General features: G+C 42.2%; 1 protein-coding gene across 1 annotated transcript in view; it reads right to left on the minus strand.

Annotated features, from left to right (window-relative positions):
• Positions 1 to 3224: 3224 nt before the first annotated feature.
• Positions 3225 to 16132, minus strand: part of ZNF407 (zinc finger protein 407) — a 764411-nt gene continuing 751503 nt past the window's right edge. The window contains exon 9 of the mRNA XM_077270085.1: positions 3225 to 10299. Coding sequence (XP_077126200.1) covers positions 9035 to 10299 — 1265 coding nt within the window. The 3' untranslated portion in view covers positions 3225 to 9034. The remainder of the gene's footprint in view (positions 10300 to 16132) is intronic.

Here is a 16132-nt window from a genome sequence, read left to right on the forward strand (position 1 = left end):
GTATGCAGATTTTTGTTCGATCCCTTGTCAGATGGCCGTTCCCATGGGCTTACAAATAATGTCCGCTAGGAGGGTGTATGTGTAGTACTATGGCTGTGTATTCTATCTTTGTATACAGATTTATGCCTTATCCTCTGTATGATGGCCACTCCTTTGGGCTACAGAAAAATGGCCACTGTGAGTGCGCAAGCGCATTAGGATTCCAGTATACTTCACCTCTCCAGCGGCTATCTTCTTCCTTCATGTATGCATGTCAGATGATGTCACCTGGTGGTTTTCCGCCACATGCGCACATGATGGTGATGGCTATGGGGGTTGTGGAGCCTGGTCTCTGGTGCGCAGGCACCATTAATCAGCGGCAGTTCCGGTTTGCGGATTACTTAAGGGTATCAGAGTGGTCAATGTCCAACCCCTTTTGAGAAAGCTTGACCATGAAACGTGCGTCAGGGGGCTGCTGGGGCATGTGGGAGAGCCGTCCTTTTACGCTATGGGTAAGCATGCTTAGATTACTAATTAAGGAGTGCTATGTGGGATACTGCCTTTGGCACCCCTTTACTACATTGATATCTCCCGTGCTATGTGTGCATGTGCAATATTTGGAATAGTATAATTGCTATTAGTGTGCTGGCCCTGGATGTACTTTGCTCCTCCCACCTGAACCAGCTTACCTTCAGGTTCTTTTCCGTATTTCCTACCTGTATGGTGACAATATTTATTATGTACTGATATGTATTTTTGTAAAAATAAAGTATTTTTTCTGATGATTATAATGATTTTTGGGATTTGAATATTCAATTTTTTAGCTGTATTTCATGGTTGTTGGAGTTGTCCTGGTAACCCAGTGAGTCTGGGTATTAACTTTGGGAGAGCCGGATTTTTTTGCTCTCGGCCACATATTAAGACTGCGCTTCATGATTCTTTGTTTAATTACTCATACTATAGCCTGGGAATCAGAGGTCTGCTCCAGAGCCTACTGTGAATCCAGACGAGGAAATGATCTGCACTGATGCCCAGAATCTTTGCGAGTCAGATCCAGGCCCAGATGAAGAAGGTTCTGAGCATAATGTAGACCCTCGTTCCCAAACTGTAACTCCTGTTGGTGGAGACAATGAGGAAGATGATGATGAGACAGATACCTGATTGGAATGAAAACTTGACTTTTCGGTCAGGGCAATAAGAGGTTGGCTCTGAGGACGACGGGTGTGAGAACACACAGGGTGATGATGACGAGGTTGGAGACCCCACTTACTGTCAACTCACAGTCCATGAGGTCAGAGGAGGTGGAGGAGGATGCTAGTGACGAGTCTGATGACAAGGTTAGGTTGCGCCTTCCTGGACAGACTACATCTAACCCAGGAAATTCTTTTGGGCATAGTTGCATTTTGTGCTACTCAGCAGAGTACCCCACCCATGATGCAAGCTACACCGCCTGTTTATCTAAGTACCAATTTTTAACTGCATCTAGCCCAGGAAATCCTTTTGTGCCTAGTAGCATTTTGTGCTACTCAGCAGAGTACCCCACCCATAAAGCAAGCTACACCGCCTCTTTATCTAAGTACTAATTCTTAACTGCATCTAGCCCAGGAAATCCTTTTGGGCCGAGTTGCATTTTGTGCTACTCAGCAAAGTACCCCACCCATGAAGCAAGCTGCACCACCTGTTTATCTAAGTACTAATTTTTAACTGCATCTAGCCCAGGCAATACTTTGGGCCTAGTAGCAGTTTCTGCTACTCAGCAGAGTACCCCACCCATGAAGCAAGCTACACCGCCTTCTTCCTTTCTCAATCTAACCCCTCACTTTGGGGTGTCTGCTCTCCCTCCAGCTCTCTCCTTCTCACAGGTGGACTACCGCATGTATTCACACTGTGGCGAATCTTTTGGGCCCAGGCATAAGAAGTCGTCGAGGTAATGGATAATATGTGCCCCCTTAGAAACGTCCATGATGACCCATTCGAGGAAGCAACTAAACGCCTCAAATAGTGAGCAGGATATGGAGCACCCCATGGGCAAACAGCGATCTATGTAGTATGCTCCTTCACAAAAGCAGCCCAATAGGCGGATACTATTCGGAGGCACAGGTAGTAACTGGAACGCCCCCTCAATGTCTGTTTTGGCCAATAGGGTGCCCCTTCCCAACTTCTTGACCCACCTGATTGCCTCATCAAAGGAGGTACAGTATTTAGTACTGTACTTGGTTCCGCGTCGATGTTGTCGTTTACTGACCTGCCCCTTGGCTATGACAAATGGTGGATTAGTCTGAATGTATTGGGTTCCTTTTTTGGCACGACTCCCAACGGGGATACCACTACGCCTTCTAAGGAAAGTGTTCTGATTGGACCCGCCGCCATTCTACCTAAAGATATTTCTTTTTTAAATATTTTTGTCACGACGTCTGGGTGTTGGTAGGCTGATTTTAGATTTTTACTCCAGCTTTTCTTGATTTTAGAAGGGCATGACATGCCTATATCTGTGTCTCCTCCTTCTTTTACTCCTCCACCTTTATTTCTTTTTGCATGACTATATGTACTTCTGACTTTTCCATGTGTTTGTTGAGTCTTCTGAGCAGTTTGACAGCTTTTGGACACCTTTTAAGGTGTTTTCTATGTGTTTTCTATTTGTTTGTAAGTGTTTGTGTTTGCCTGCCTTTGGTTTCAATGGGGTTCAACGGTGTTCGTCGAACGTTCGATGAACACGCCCCAATTCGACAAACTGAACAGAACTCGAATACTAGGGGGGTGGCTCAACACTAATTGTAACTCAAAAGTTTTTTCTGATATTTTAAGGGAAATCTGGGAAAAAATAGTTAACAAAAAATGGATGTATTGATAAAGCCCAAGTCACAGAACTGCCAATGTCAAAGAGATGTGTTTGTTGGCCCGCAGACCTAAGGATTGGGTGGTTAGAATTCAATCGCTCGTTCTTTTTGTTTGGTGGGAAGATAAACCAGTGATAGATGATTCTGATAGCCGTTCTCTCATAGAGAACACGTGAAAGCTTAGCCCTTCTTTGTGCAACTGTGTGTGAGGGTGTCAGGAAGTGGCCAGTGTGTATGGCCAGCCTAAATCATTTAAGGGTTACAATCCTTAATCATTTGATGGTAAAATAGCCACGCAACTCCCTGGTGACATTAGACACATTTGTAATGATTATAGGATTTTATGCAAATATTCAAAGGAGGACTTTTTCGAGAAATCAGAGAATTCAAAAGTATGAAATACATTTGTTTTATTTCTTTTAATTGAAAACACTTGTCAAATACAGAACAGGCCACAGACATCATGTATATACAGGTATTTCTGTCAAATGACGAACACAGTCCCCTTAAAGGACATACAAATAATTTTAAGAAAGCAATGTGTTGGATCAAGTATCCCAAAGAGGTAAGGTATGCTCACGAGTGGCATTTTACTGCTGATTTAGCAGTGCTTTGTGTAACAAATAAAAATATAGCAATTTTGACAAAACAATTCAGGAAAAAATATGCTAAAATGCTGTAGTAAAAAGCCTTGTGTGGACCACGCACCCCATCATGTGGCGTGTGGATGAAATATTGACCCAACACATCAAAGCATCACATTCTTTGAAATATTGTATATAGAAGATATAAAAGAAGATAGAAGATATTGAAGCTCGATATGTGATCATTAAACCCATAACAATATTTTATCAAACTAGGGTTTTTGAAGCAGAGCAAAAACAGTCCCAGCTCCTGTGATGAAGCTTTGTGTATCAAAGTGGTTTTCTTAAGGTAGTTCTCTTAATGATAAGCCGGCAACTGAAATTAGATTAACCCACTGAGGGTAACAGGGCTCATTTAGGATTCTTTACGGATATTACAGATATCACAGCCAGCTTTATATGCAGTGTATGCGGATGTATTTAGACTGGGGAAGCTTATTCCGGCAGGGGAACTGCCCAATATACCTGCATAAACTTTCATATCCTTCAACTTTTCTGACATTGCTTTTTACACGGGAATATCACTATTCTGGGGTGCACAACTTTCAGTCTGGGAGCCACATGTGGCCCACTGTGCCATTTTGTGCGGCCCAAAACCTTCTGTATACAGTTTTTCCATTTCAGAGGGTAGAAGAGTATCACACTGCTCATGAGCAGGGATGGGCAAGGACAAATTAACCATGCTTGGGCCCCGTATACATCAAGAGACTAGGCGTCACCCCTGCTTAGAACTCCAGAAAGGCCTGTAGGAGTTACATTCATGGCTGCCTATGCGTCCAGCTCTCACTATTCTATTTTTGGGGAGTTTTGAAATTCTGACAACGATAGTCTTCAATGGAGAGAGTAATGTGTGTGGAGTCTCCTCCTCTCTAGAGTACTGATTGGTGGCGTAGAACAACCCCATTTTCCAGATATATAGAAGTCCTGGTAGTGTAACCTGCATCTCTTAAGATATTCATGACACAAATGTCAAAGGAAATATCTTTAAGTTTATTGTTGCGCTTGGAAGCCGTTCAATATGATAATGTGGTACTTGGACCAGAAAAGGTTGTTAACCCCAACTCTAAAACCTCTGCACAATAGGAAAGAGTTAATTAAAACCTATTGATTCATCCCCATTACCTTTTTTATTCTCCTATACAATTATGTACATGTTGTGGAATGAAAGAATAACTGTGGCTAAGCAAAATGAATTACAGCAAATATATATCAAAAGTAAGCACCTACATTTTTTGGGTACTAGAATAGCACAACATCAAGTGTCAAGGTGTGATGGATCAATAAAAGACCACAGGAAAGCCCACTACTAAGACAAAAATCAGTAAAACGTCTAGAGATTGTATTGATCAGATGCTACCTCCCCAGACAACCCTAACATTATAAAACAATAAAAACATTTGCTTGATGTGAGGTGAAGGCTGATTGCGACAATAACTTTGACCTTCAAATCTATTGTTTCCCATTTATAAGAACCAGTTGGCTGTTCCGATGTGATTAGTGTAAAAAAAAATCATAGTTTGCCACACAATTGTTGTTTTAAATATCTTAAAGTATCTAACAAAATTATTTCTAAATTGACGAATTTGTCCCCGAACAAACGTGCTGTTTAATCAATATTATAATTAAGTAATTAATAGATAAATGAAGTATTTTAACAATTGGATGTGTTGTAAATTAATGGTCCTGTGCATAGATAACCTGATAATGGGGCCCCTGCTGTATCCTGTATAAGGCAGGTACCTGACCATGTGCAGAAGTGTTAGCTGCTGGTCAGCATGTACTGCTTGTACTGAACATACAGAAAGAAGGAGCGGAGGTAAGTGAATATTCTCCACTAATGCTGCCGGCAGGGGCCATTTCAAATCTATTATTTTTCACGTCTCTGACTTTTTCTTTATTTTAAGTAGAAATGGTATGTTCAATAGAACAGAGAGTGGGGGCTCAGCTAGATCTCCACAGTAGCATGCAGATTTTGTCACAGTCATATAAAGGTGTGCATTATGATACTATAACTATTGGACTGCAAAGAGTCCATTCCCTGTTCTTGTACAGGACCCTTGTGTCTGCCCTTAAATTTGTCCACTGAGCTCTAATGTCCTCTGCTACAGAACATACTCTCACTGCTGCTTTAAAAACATAGAATAGCCCATGGAATATTCACTTATCTTCCTTCAGTTCTTCTAAGGGTTCAAATACAAAAAGCATCTGCCGACCAGCAGCTAAAATACCTCTACATGGTTGGGCACAGTCCTTACACTGGATACAGATGGGACACCATGAGGAGTTTATCTTTGCAAAGCAATTTGATCTTTAAATACATCCAGTTGTAAAATTGCTTAATTTGACCTATCAATTAAACAGCATTTTTGTTCATGTGACAACTGTTTTGAGATTTTGCAAACTTAAAGACATAAACAAGAACACAATGTCACAGAAATCTCCTTTATCTCAAACTAAGAACACTATGTATTTTATGAGGTTTACAATTCTGTACAGATTTTTAAAGAAAATCTGTCAGCAGCTTTTTTTTAATTAATTCTTAAAGAATCATCATGTAGAAGCAGAGACCCTGACTCCAGGAATGTGTCACTTGCTCAGCAGCTTGTATTTTTAGTACAGCAAGCTGATGCCCTTTAAATATAGGCAGTTGCCAATTTCACTGTTTTTCTTCGCATGCTATTGTTAAATCATAAAATTCTGTGAGCCTAAAGCGACCAGTAGGGGGAGTATTCAGCACACTAATTTACACAAAACTTGTCTCCCCCTAGTGGTGGCTGTAGGCAGGTGGAATGTTATCATATGACTGTATGAAGTGAAATATTGGAAGTGAAACTCTGTATTAGATAAATAGATTCTAAAAGAAAATAAGCACAGAATTTTGAACAGAAAATGAAATAATAAAATGAACCCTTAAGTAAAGAAGGTTTTAATGGATAACATTTTAAGTAAATTAAACACGGGTTCTGCAAATTATTCCAATAACATTTCAACGTTTCATTTTTTTATTTGAAAACAACAATTTCAACAAATTGATAAGAAAAGACACTGCATATGACATGTTACATTGCTTAAATTGCCTCTGAAAGCATTTATCTAATATTACACAGCAAATGGCATCCCAGCAATATGAAGCCCGATAGTTGTGTCATGTTACCGGCAGGGTCTATAACTAAGTCTAGAATATTACTCAAGAAGAAGCAACTGACTTATACAGGGTAGTGAATTTGCCCACTGTGGGTTGAAGAGAGTTTGTCACCTCCAAAACTGAAGTTGAACTATTGAGACATTCCCTTATAAACATCGTACTGACTCTGTACATTTTAGTAAACCCCACCCTTCGTGTGGCCAAGGGATTGGCGCACTGTTCCACCCACCAATTACCATCTTTCGCTCTTCCACTTATTGTGAATGACAGCGCTCACTTTGAAGCAATGCCTGATCTAAATCTCCACACATTCTGACACTGCAGAGGCCAAGAGCACACACAGTGTCAGAGAAGCAGCTGAGCTCCCATCACGCTCTGGTGTGTAGCGGCCACTCGCTGCACACATGATCACAACGCAGCCGATGCTGGCAGGAGAGGGAGATGAGAACACGCACAATGAAATTGTGTGCACTTTCATCTTCATTTCCTATGTGTAGTGGCTACCCGCTGCTGTTTGATCCTGTGTTCAGCAAGAACAAACACAGTGTGAGAGCGTTCTCATCTCCCTTTCCTTTCAGCATTGGCTTTCTGATTGGCTGCTAAATGCAGGAGAGTGAAGATAAATGCACATACTGACACAGTGTGTACTCTTGGCCACTACAGTGTCAGTACATGCAGAGTGAGCGAAGTCAGCCACCATAAGGGCAGGGGTCAGAGGATGTTAAGTGAGGGGGCGCATTGGTGCACCGAGCCCTTGGCCTCACCAAGGATGCACCGAAACCCACTCATTTACACATCTGCTATAACTGTTTCTACATAAAAGGAAACAACTCCTTATCTCTACAGTACCCGTATGATTTTATATGAGCTAAATTATATAGATCAATGTATAAGTAGTGACATTTCAGATTTTGGGGTGACAGACTCCTTTTAACCAAAAAAATGTGAGTAAAAATAAATACTTACACAATAGTAGCAGTCCTTTCTGGGTTATTACTACATTCCAACAGGTATCATCTATTTTCCTTATTAGTAATTTCACTTCATTTACCTCCAAGTAAATAAAGAGTACAGTGTAGCGATTTAATATGGAATGGATGCATCTTATCCTATTATATCAGCACATATGGAATGCCATGGCGGCACATAATAGTAAATGTGCCAGTCAGTAAAGGTATCTATACATAGGCAGCCTGTGTACACACCATAAGCAGTCTGGTTTTGGAGATTACAAAATAAATGTCCATACAAATAGTAATGTCAAACTTGAATATTGAGGTTTAGAGAAGCCTATCATTATCCACATGTCCTATATATTATACATGTGTCCTACTGCAGACCGAGCTGGTGCAAGCACGATAGTGGAGAAGGCCATGTAAATGTGCACTATGGACAAAGGATAAATTATATCTGGGTTTTCAGCTCCTAAATTGGCAGGATAATCACTTTTGATGAAAATAATATAATATGCAGCACTTTTCTAGCATCAGAAAAATAGAGAGACAGTTTAGATCTTTTATTAAAGGGGTTTCCTTGGACTGTAACATTGATTGGCTATCCTAAGGCTAGAGCACTAATATCACAACAGTAGGGTCCTACTTCCATCAATCAGCTGATTGCAGGAGCAGAATCAACCACATTGTGTACCAGCCACAACTCAGTACTATTGGGGGTGGCTGGGTCTGGTATTACAGTTCAGTTTAATTTATGTGACACGGCCCACTTTAGTCAGCTGATCAGCAGTTTACCCAAAATGGGGTCTTCGGTAATTTCATATTGTTGGTCTACACTAAGGATAAGTTATCAATTGTACAGTCCTGGAAAATATGTGGAATTCCTTAAGTGGTTTGTTGCAGCCAAGATCTGATTTGTGCAATTTGTAATAACGTGATTAAACATTATTGTGCCCGGGGCACCTTTACCAGGCCACATTAATGAACCAGTAGTCAAATGTATGAATGGAAATGTGGGAAAGAGAGTGTAGGTCTAGATATATACGATATATATATACACTATGTATAAATACACTATATATATCGCTATAGATATTTATATAGTAATTAACATTGTAACAAAATTCTGAACATTTCCATATTTGGTTGAGATGACACTGTACAACTTTTACAGATGAATGCAGGAATAATAATGGCAAACCCTTTAGAGCAGCCCCTGGCAGGGATATATAACACCGCTTACACAATGTCATTACTCATTATTGGATTATCTACCAGCTAGTGATGTTGTTTTCTATTAGGACTTCATATAACTAATTCTTCCTTCTCGAATAGCTTTTCCTGAATGTGTTACTTTAATGGGTGGCTTAAAAACATGGTTTTTCATAACAGATGGGGAAAACATGTCACAAAATATAATCACTCAGAGCTTCCAGGTCCTACATGGTGGTTTGGAGCCTGTTCTATGGTTGGGGATCACTCCGTATAGACAACCATGCTGTTTATGTCATGGGAGGCATCAACATCAGGCATCTGTGTGTCCATAATGGTTTCAGTATGAAGAATGCCGCTATTTTCACTGGTTTCGATGACTGTATGTGAATACATGTTGGATCCTTTGTCTTCTTGCGGTAGTTCAGTAACAATATAATGTGTGGTACCTTCCTGATAACTGTCATTACCATTCTGAGTCATGGCTCTTGCTAATTCTTCAGTGACAATAATCTGTGAGATTTCTCCATCTTCACACTCGACTAAACGCATTTGCTGATCGGGTATACTAAGAGTATGGCTTTCAGTGTTGTGCATTATTATATGAGGACCTTCTGTGGAAACCATGTGAACTGTGCCTTCCTCATTTACAATGACTTGGGTGACTCCTTCTTGGATCAGCTGATCGGCAGCAGCAGAATCACATACTGCGAACTGTAAGACCCCCTGGACCATGTTTTTGAAAGCGGATTCCTGCATGACTTGCTGAACAACTCCTATTTGTCCAACATCTTGCTGATCTTCATGCACTTCATGATATACCTGGATTTCTTCAGTATTTGTCTCGACACACCCCTGATCATTTGCCATCTCCACCAATGACTCTTCAACTGCTTGACTTTCCAGAGTGTGTTGTCTCTCTGCATCTCCAACATTACCAATCTCTGTTACAGCACAAAGTAAAGCATCTAGAGCAGAAGAGGAATCAGATGTGTGTACGGCTTGTGATGCATCTAAAATACTCTGTGCCATCACTTGCTGCACCACGTTACCATCAGAGTCGGTTAAAGTCTCTATAGCAACAGATTCTGCAACTTCTGTTTCTTCCATTGGGCCTTCAACCACAACAACTTGTGTTGTTCCTTCCCGCAACTGCTCACTAAGGATTTCACCAGGAATGATATCTCCCATGTGAGCAGTCTGATCCGTTGCTATAAATTGACCATCTTCTGTGATGTGCACAACTCTTGCCACCTGACCAGCCATGGCCAAGGTCTGCAGGGTGGCAGCTGCAGTTTCCTCCACAGAAGTGTCAATGGAGAAATTACCCTCATATTCATCAGAAAATCCTTGAATGATAATGACTTGCTGAATTTGTTCAGGAGACTGCGGGGCAGTTCTAGTGGCTCGGACATGTTCTTTCAAGGGAGAAGGTTCAGCAGATGTAGTTGCAGTGAAAGGACTATCAGTTTCTACAAAGTTTGCGCCTTGTCCCTTCAAACGACATTCAAATGATTTTGAAACGATACCTACAAAAGAGAAAAAGTACAAATTACTAAAGGAGTAATAAAAGAGCTTTTATGCACCAAACAGTAACCAGTAGTAGAATAGTAGACAAAGGTCTGTGGAATAAATAAATAATTGACAATAGCTAAACATTTTCTGTTCTCTTACAGTTTCCTATTTGTACTGATCTCTCTATGAAATTTCAAGGGTGTTACCAATAGTTTGTCTTTTTAACTTCCCAGGCTTTTCAAGATTAAAAATAACCCACTGAACGTCACCCAACTCTGCCCTCAGTGTCTGCGACAGACTTCACTTGTGACCTTACGACTACATTACATGTGACCATTGCAGCTAAATCACTGGGCTCAGTGGTGATGTACAAAGCTGTTGAGAACAGACTGCAATTTTTTTTGCTGTTTTTAACATCTAATTTTTAAGAGAAAACTGGGATTAGATGAAGAAAATGGGAAGATTTTGTTGTCTTTAACCAAATGGCTGTAAAAACTGGAATCAACCATTTGATATTTACAATTAACCATTTCCCATCTTCTCAAATGAAGTGTAATTTTTGATACAGCTTTTTTTTGTTGTCGGAGACTAGTGACTGTCCAAATGTCAGGAAAGGTATAGATATTATTTGTTGCAAACATTTCAGGGACTGAATTCTGTACAGGAATTGTGAGGTTTCTGTACCATGTGCTAAATGTATGAAAGGGGTAACGTTTCTCCTTGTGGAGAGTGACATGCTAAGCCTGGCATGCCAATGTGAGGAGGCGTTTAAAGGGAAGGTGCCATAAAAAAAAAATTTTTTACAGCAATTGTAAAAATGTAAAGAATTAATGTTTACATTTTCTTAAAAAATATTTTCATTTGTTTATAATTTAGTAAAATATGAAAAATAATTTGAAAAGTTTTGGAATTTCCACTTTTAAACACTAGGGGGAGCAGCTGCTGAAATTTCAGAAAAACCTCGTGTACAACAAGCTCACATTACTGCACTGCAGTAATTATGGGCGGAGTCTGCTGACATGTGTGTGATGTCTCCTCTCCTCCCCTTCTGGGTGTTTGCTAAGGGATAAGAGGATGATATTCAGGAACCCAGTGAGCAGCCATTTTGTTGGTGACTGCAGAGTAAGGCTGCCGTCACACTATCAGTATTTGGTCAGTATTTTACCTCAGTATTTGTAAGCCAAAACCAGGAGTGGAACAAATAGAGGAAAAGTATAATAGAAACATCTGCACCACTTCTGTATTTATCACCCACTCCTGATCTTGGCTTACAAATACTGAGGTAAAATACTGACCAAATACTGAATGTGTGACGGCAGCCTTGTACTGACAAGTAGACAGTCACCGAGGATGGCAGGCAGCAAGGATTCTGGGAGATATGTGGTGGAGGGAGCAGGGTGACAGCAGCGCAGAGTATTTCAGGAGAGCAGTGTGCTGGTCTATGGGGGCCCCCTGTTTGGTGCGCGGAGCAGCCAGGGATTGTACATAGAGCGCTGTCTTTTATACACATGGATGGACCGTCTGCTCCACAGAAATCCAGGAAACATTTCTGTGGATTGATGGCCTGTTCTGATCCAGACTTTGCATGCAGACCCCATTCCCCTCCTCAGATCCTGTCTTCTCCATCCTGTCCTGGCGATGTGTGAAAGTGAGACGTCAGGCGCAGTCCGGGGTGATGCTGGGAAGGAAATGTAGCCATATAGTAACGATAAAAATGAGACCCCTCTCTTCAGCTGCCTCACTAGCCCTGACTGCACCTAACTGAAGGTCATACTGCCCCCTCTATTACCCCAGACCCGCGTGCAGGTGCTCAGCCAGAACCACCATAGAATGGGTCCGCTTTCTGAAGATAATACTGCCATAGTGTTCTCACATAATGCCACCATATAGATCACACATAATACCGCCATATACATCACACACAATACTATCAAATAGATCACACAATACTGTCATACAGTTCTCACATACCACCATATAGATCACAAATAATACCGCCATATAATTCTCACCTAGTACTTCCACATAGATCACACATAATCCCACAATATAGTTCTCATATACCACCGTCATATAGTTTTTACATCATTCCACAACACTGAGCAAACATAATATTGCCATATAGATCACATATAATACCGTCACATAGATCACACAATACTTGGCGGCATAATGTGTGATATTATATATATATTATAATATCCCGGCATAATGTGTGGTCTTTATGGGAGTATATGTGATATATATACAGGTCCTTCTCAAAAAATTAGCATATAGTGTTAAATTTCATTATTTACCATAATGTAATGATTACAATTAAACTTTCATATACTATAGATTCATTATCCACCAACTGAAATTTGTCAGGTCTTTTATTGTTTTAATACTGATGATTTTGGCATACAACTCCTGATAACCCAAAAAACCTGTCTCAATAAATTAGCATATTTCACCCGACCAATCAAATAAAAGTGTTTTTTAATACCAAACAAAAAAACCATCAAATAATAATGTTCAGTTATGCACTCAATACTTGGTCGGGAATCCTTTGGCAGAAATGACTGCTTCAATGCGGCGTGGCATGGAGGCAATCAGCCTGTGACACTGCTGAGATGTTATGGAGGCCCAGGATGCTTCAATAGCGGCCTTAAGCTCATCCAGAGTGTTGGGTCTTGCGTCTCTCAACTTTCTCTTCACAATATCCCACAGATTCTCTATGGGGTTCAGGTCAGGAGTTGGCAGGCCAATTGAGCACAGTAATACCATGGTCAGTAAACCATTTACCAGTGGTTTTGGCACTGTGAGCAGGTGCCAGGTCGTGCTGAAAAATGAAATCTTCATCTCCATAAAGCATTTCAGCCGATGGAAGCATGAAGTGCTCCAAAATCTCCTGATAGCTAGCTGCATTGACCCTGCCCTTGATGAAACACAGTGGACCAACACCAGCAGCTGACATGGCACCCCACACCATCACTGACTGTGGGTACTTGACACTGGACTTCAGGCATTTTGGCATTTCCTTCTCCCCAGTCTTCCTCCAGACTCTGGCACCTTGATTTCCGAATGACATGCAAAATTTGCTTTCATCAGAAAAAAGTACTTGGGACCACTTAGCAACAGTCCAGTGCTGCTTCTCTGTAGCCCAGGTCAGGCGCTTCTGCCGCTGTTTATGGTTCAAAAGTGGCTTTACCTGGGGAATGCGGCACCTGTAGCCCATTTCCTGCACACGCCTGTGCACGGTGGCTCTGGATGTTTCCACACCAGACTCAGTCCACTGCTTCCTCAGGTTCCGGTCACCTCTTCTCATTGTACAGCGTTTTCTGCCACATTGTTTCCTTCCAACAGACTTACCATTGAGGTGCCTTGATACAGCACTCTGGGAACAGCCTATTTGTTGAGAAATTTCTTTCTGGGTCTTACCCTCTTGCTTGAGGGTGTCAATGATGGCCTTCTTGACATCTGTCAGGACGCTAGTCTTACCCATGATGGGGGTTTTGAGTAATGAACCAGGCAGGGAGTTTTTAAAAGCCTCAGGTATCTTTTGCATGTGTTTAGAGTTAATTAGTTGATTCAGAAGATTAGGGTAATAGGTCATTTAGAGAACCTTTTCTTGATATGCTAATTTATTGAGACAGGTTTTTTGGGTTATCAGGAGTTGTATGCCAAAATCATCAGTATTAAAACAATAAAAGACCTGACAAATTTCAGTTGGTGGATAATGAATCTATAGTATATGAAAGTTTAATTGTAATCATTACATTATGGTAAATAATGAAATTTAACACTATATGCTAATTTTTTGAGAAGGACCTGTATATATATATATCGGCATTATACGTGATCCATATGGTATTGTGCTGCTCTAGGGAGGTGAGAGACGTATGGTGGAAGGAGCAGGGTGACAGGAGCACAGTATTTCAGGACAGCAGTGTACTGGTCTGTGGGTGGGAGGGTGTGCTCACACTCACACGCTCGCAACTGTATACTTATAGCCTTTACTGGCTATTAAAATGTTTGACACCCCCCCAAAAAAGACGTGGGGCCCCCTTATAATTATTAACCATCAAATATTATGCAGACAGCTGCGGGCTGACATTAATAGCCTAGGAAGGGGCCATGGATACTGTCCCCCCCCCCCCAGGCTAAAAACATCAGCTCTCAGCCGCCTTTTACATGCGCCTTATCTGGCGCTTTGCCTGGCAATTTCCACTTACCCTGTAGCGGTAGCAAGTGGGGTTCATATTTGTGGGGTTAATGTCACCTCCATATTGTCCGGTGACATCAAGCCCACGGCTTAGTAATGGAGAGGCGTCTATAAGGCACCCATCCATTACTAATCCTATAGTTGTATTGTAAATAAAGACTCGGCCAGAATAAAGTCCTTTATTAATCTTTTTTAAACCATACCGAACGCATAATCCTCGACTCCCTCATCTCCCACAACAAAAATAATAAACCACATTGAGGAAAGACACGCAGGGGGGAGAGGAGTGCATAGGAGAGGATTAGATACTGACTGCTGAGCCGTGTATCTAATCCTGGCCTGTGTGATACCGACAGCTGAGCCGTGTATCTAATCCTGTCCTGTGTGATACTGACTGCTGAGGACACAGTACACGGGACAGGATTAGCTACCCAGGACAGAGGTAGCAGTGGTAGGTGTATATAGAGGCAGGTAGCAGTGGTATATAGAGGCAGATAGTGGTATACAGAGGCAGGCAGGCAGTGGTATACAGAGGCAGGCAGGCAGTGGTATACAGAGGCAGGCAGTGGTATACAGAGGCAGGCAGTGGTATACAGAGGCAGGCAGGCAGTGGTATACAGAGGCAGGCAGGCAGTGGTATACAGAGGCAGGCAGGCAGTGGTATACAGAGGCAGGCAGGCAGTGGTATACAGAGGCAGGCAGGCAGGCAGTGGTATACAGAGGCAGGCAGGCAGTGGTATACAGAGGCAGGCAGGCAGTGGTATACAGAGGCAGGGAGGCAGTGGTATACAGAGGCAGGCAGAGAGTGGTATACAGAGGCAGGCAGAGAGTGGTATACAGAGGCAGGCAGTGGTATACAGAGGCAGGCAGACAGTGGTATACAGAGGCAGGCAGACAGTGGTATACAGAGGCAGGCAGTGGTATACAGAGGCAGGCGGGCAGGTAGCAGTGGTATACAGAGGCAGGCAGTGGTATACAGAGGCAGGCAGACAGTGGTATACAGAGGCAGGCAGTGGTATACAGAGGCAGGCAGACAGTGGTATACAGAGGCAGGCAGGCAGGTAGCAGTGGTATACAGAGGCAGGCAGGCAGTGGTATACAGAGGCAGGCAGTGGTATACAGAGGCAGGCAGGCAGTGCTAGGTGGTATATAGGGGCTGGTAGCAGTGGTAGATGCATAAGAAAATAAAAACGCTGTACTTACCTTCTTTCCTCTACCAGGAAGTGCTGAGTCATGTTCAGGGCAGAGCAGTGTGACGATCTCCCTGCTCTGCTCTGAACAGGTCGGCAGTGATTGCAGCCTGTAATGTAATACTAAGTACAGGCTGCAATCACAGCTCCTCGCTGCAGATATTTACCCTGGACCCTCGGCAGCAGCTTCTCCCAGCAGCAGCTTCTGCCATCGCACGCACTGAGCTGTGTGTGCGATGGCAGAGGGAAATAAACAAAATGGCCGCGATCTCCTCTCACAGCTGTGACGTGCAGCTCAGTGGGCGTGGCCAAGTCACAGCTGAGAGGCAGGAGATGGGGTCGGAGCCCGACCGTTGGCTCCTATGTCCATGGCTGCCGTAAGTGAGGTGTGCAAGTGTCGTGCCCAGACACTTACACCCACACTAATGAAAATGGCGGCCTCCAGTGGTGAAT

This window comes from Ranitomeya variabilis, chromosome 6, assembly GCF_051348905.1.
Source record: "Ranitomeya variabilis isolate aRanVar5 chromosome 6, aRanVar5.hap1, whole genome shotgun sequence".
Taxonomy (NCBI): Eukaryota; Metazoa; Chordata; class Amphibia; order Anura; family Dendrobatidae; genus Ranitomeya; species Ranitomeya variabilis.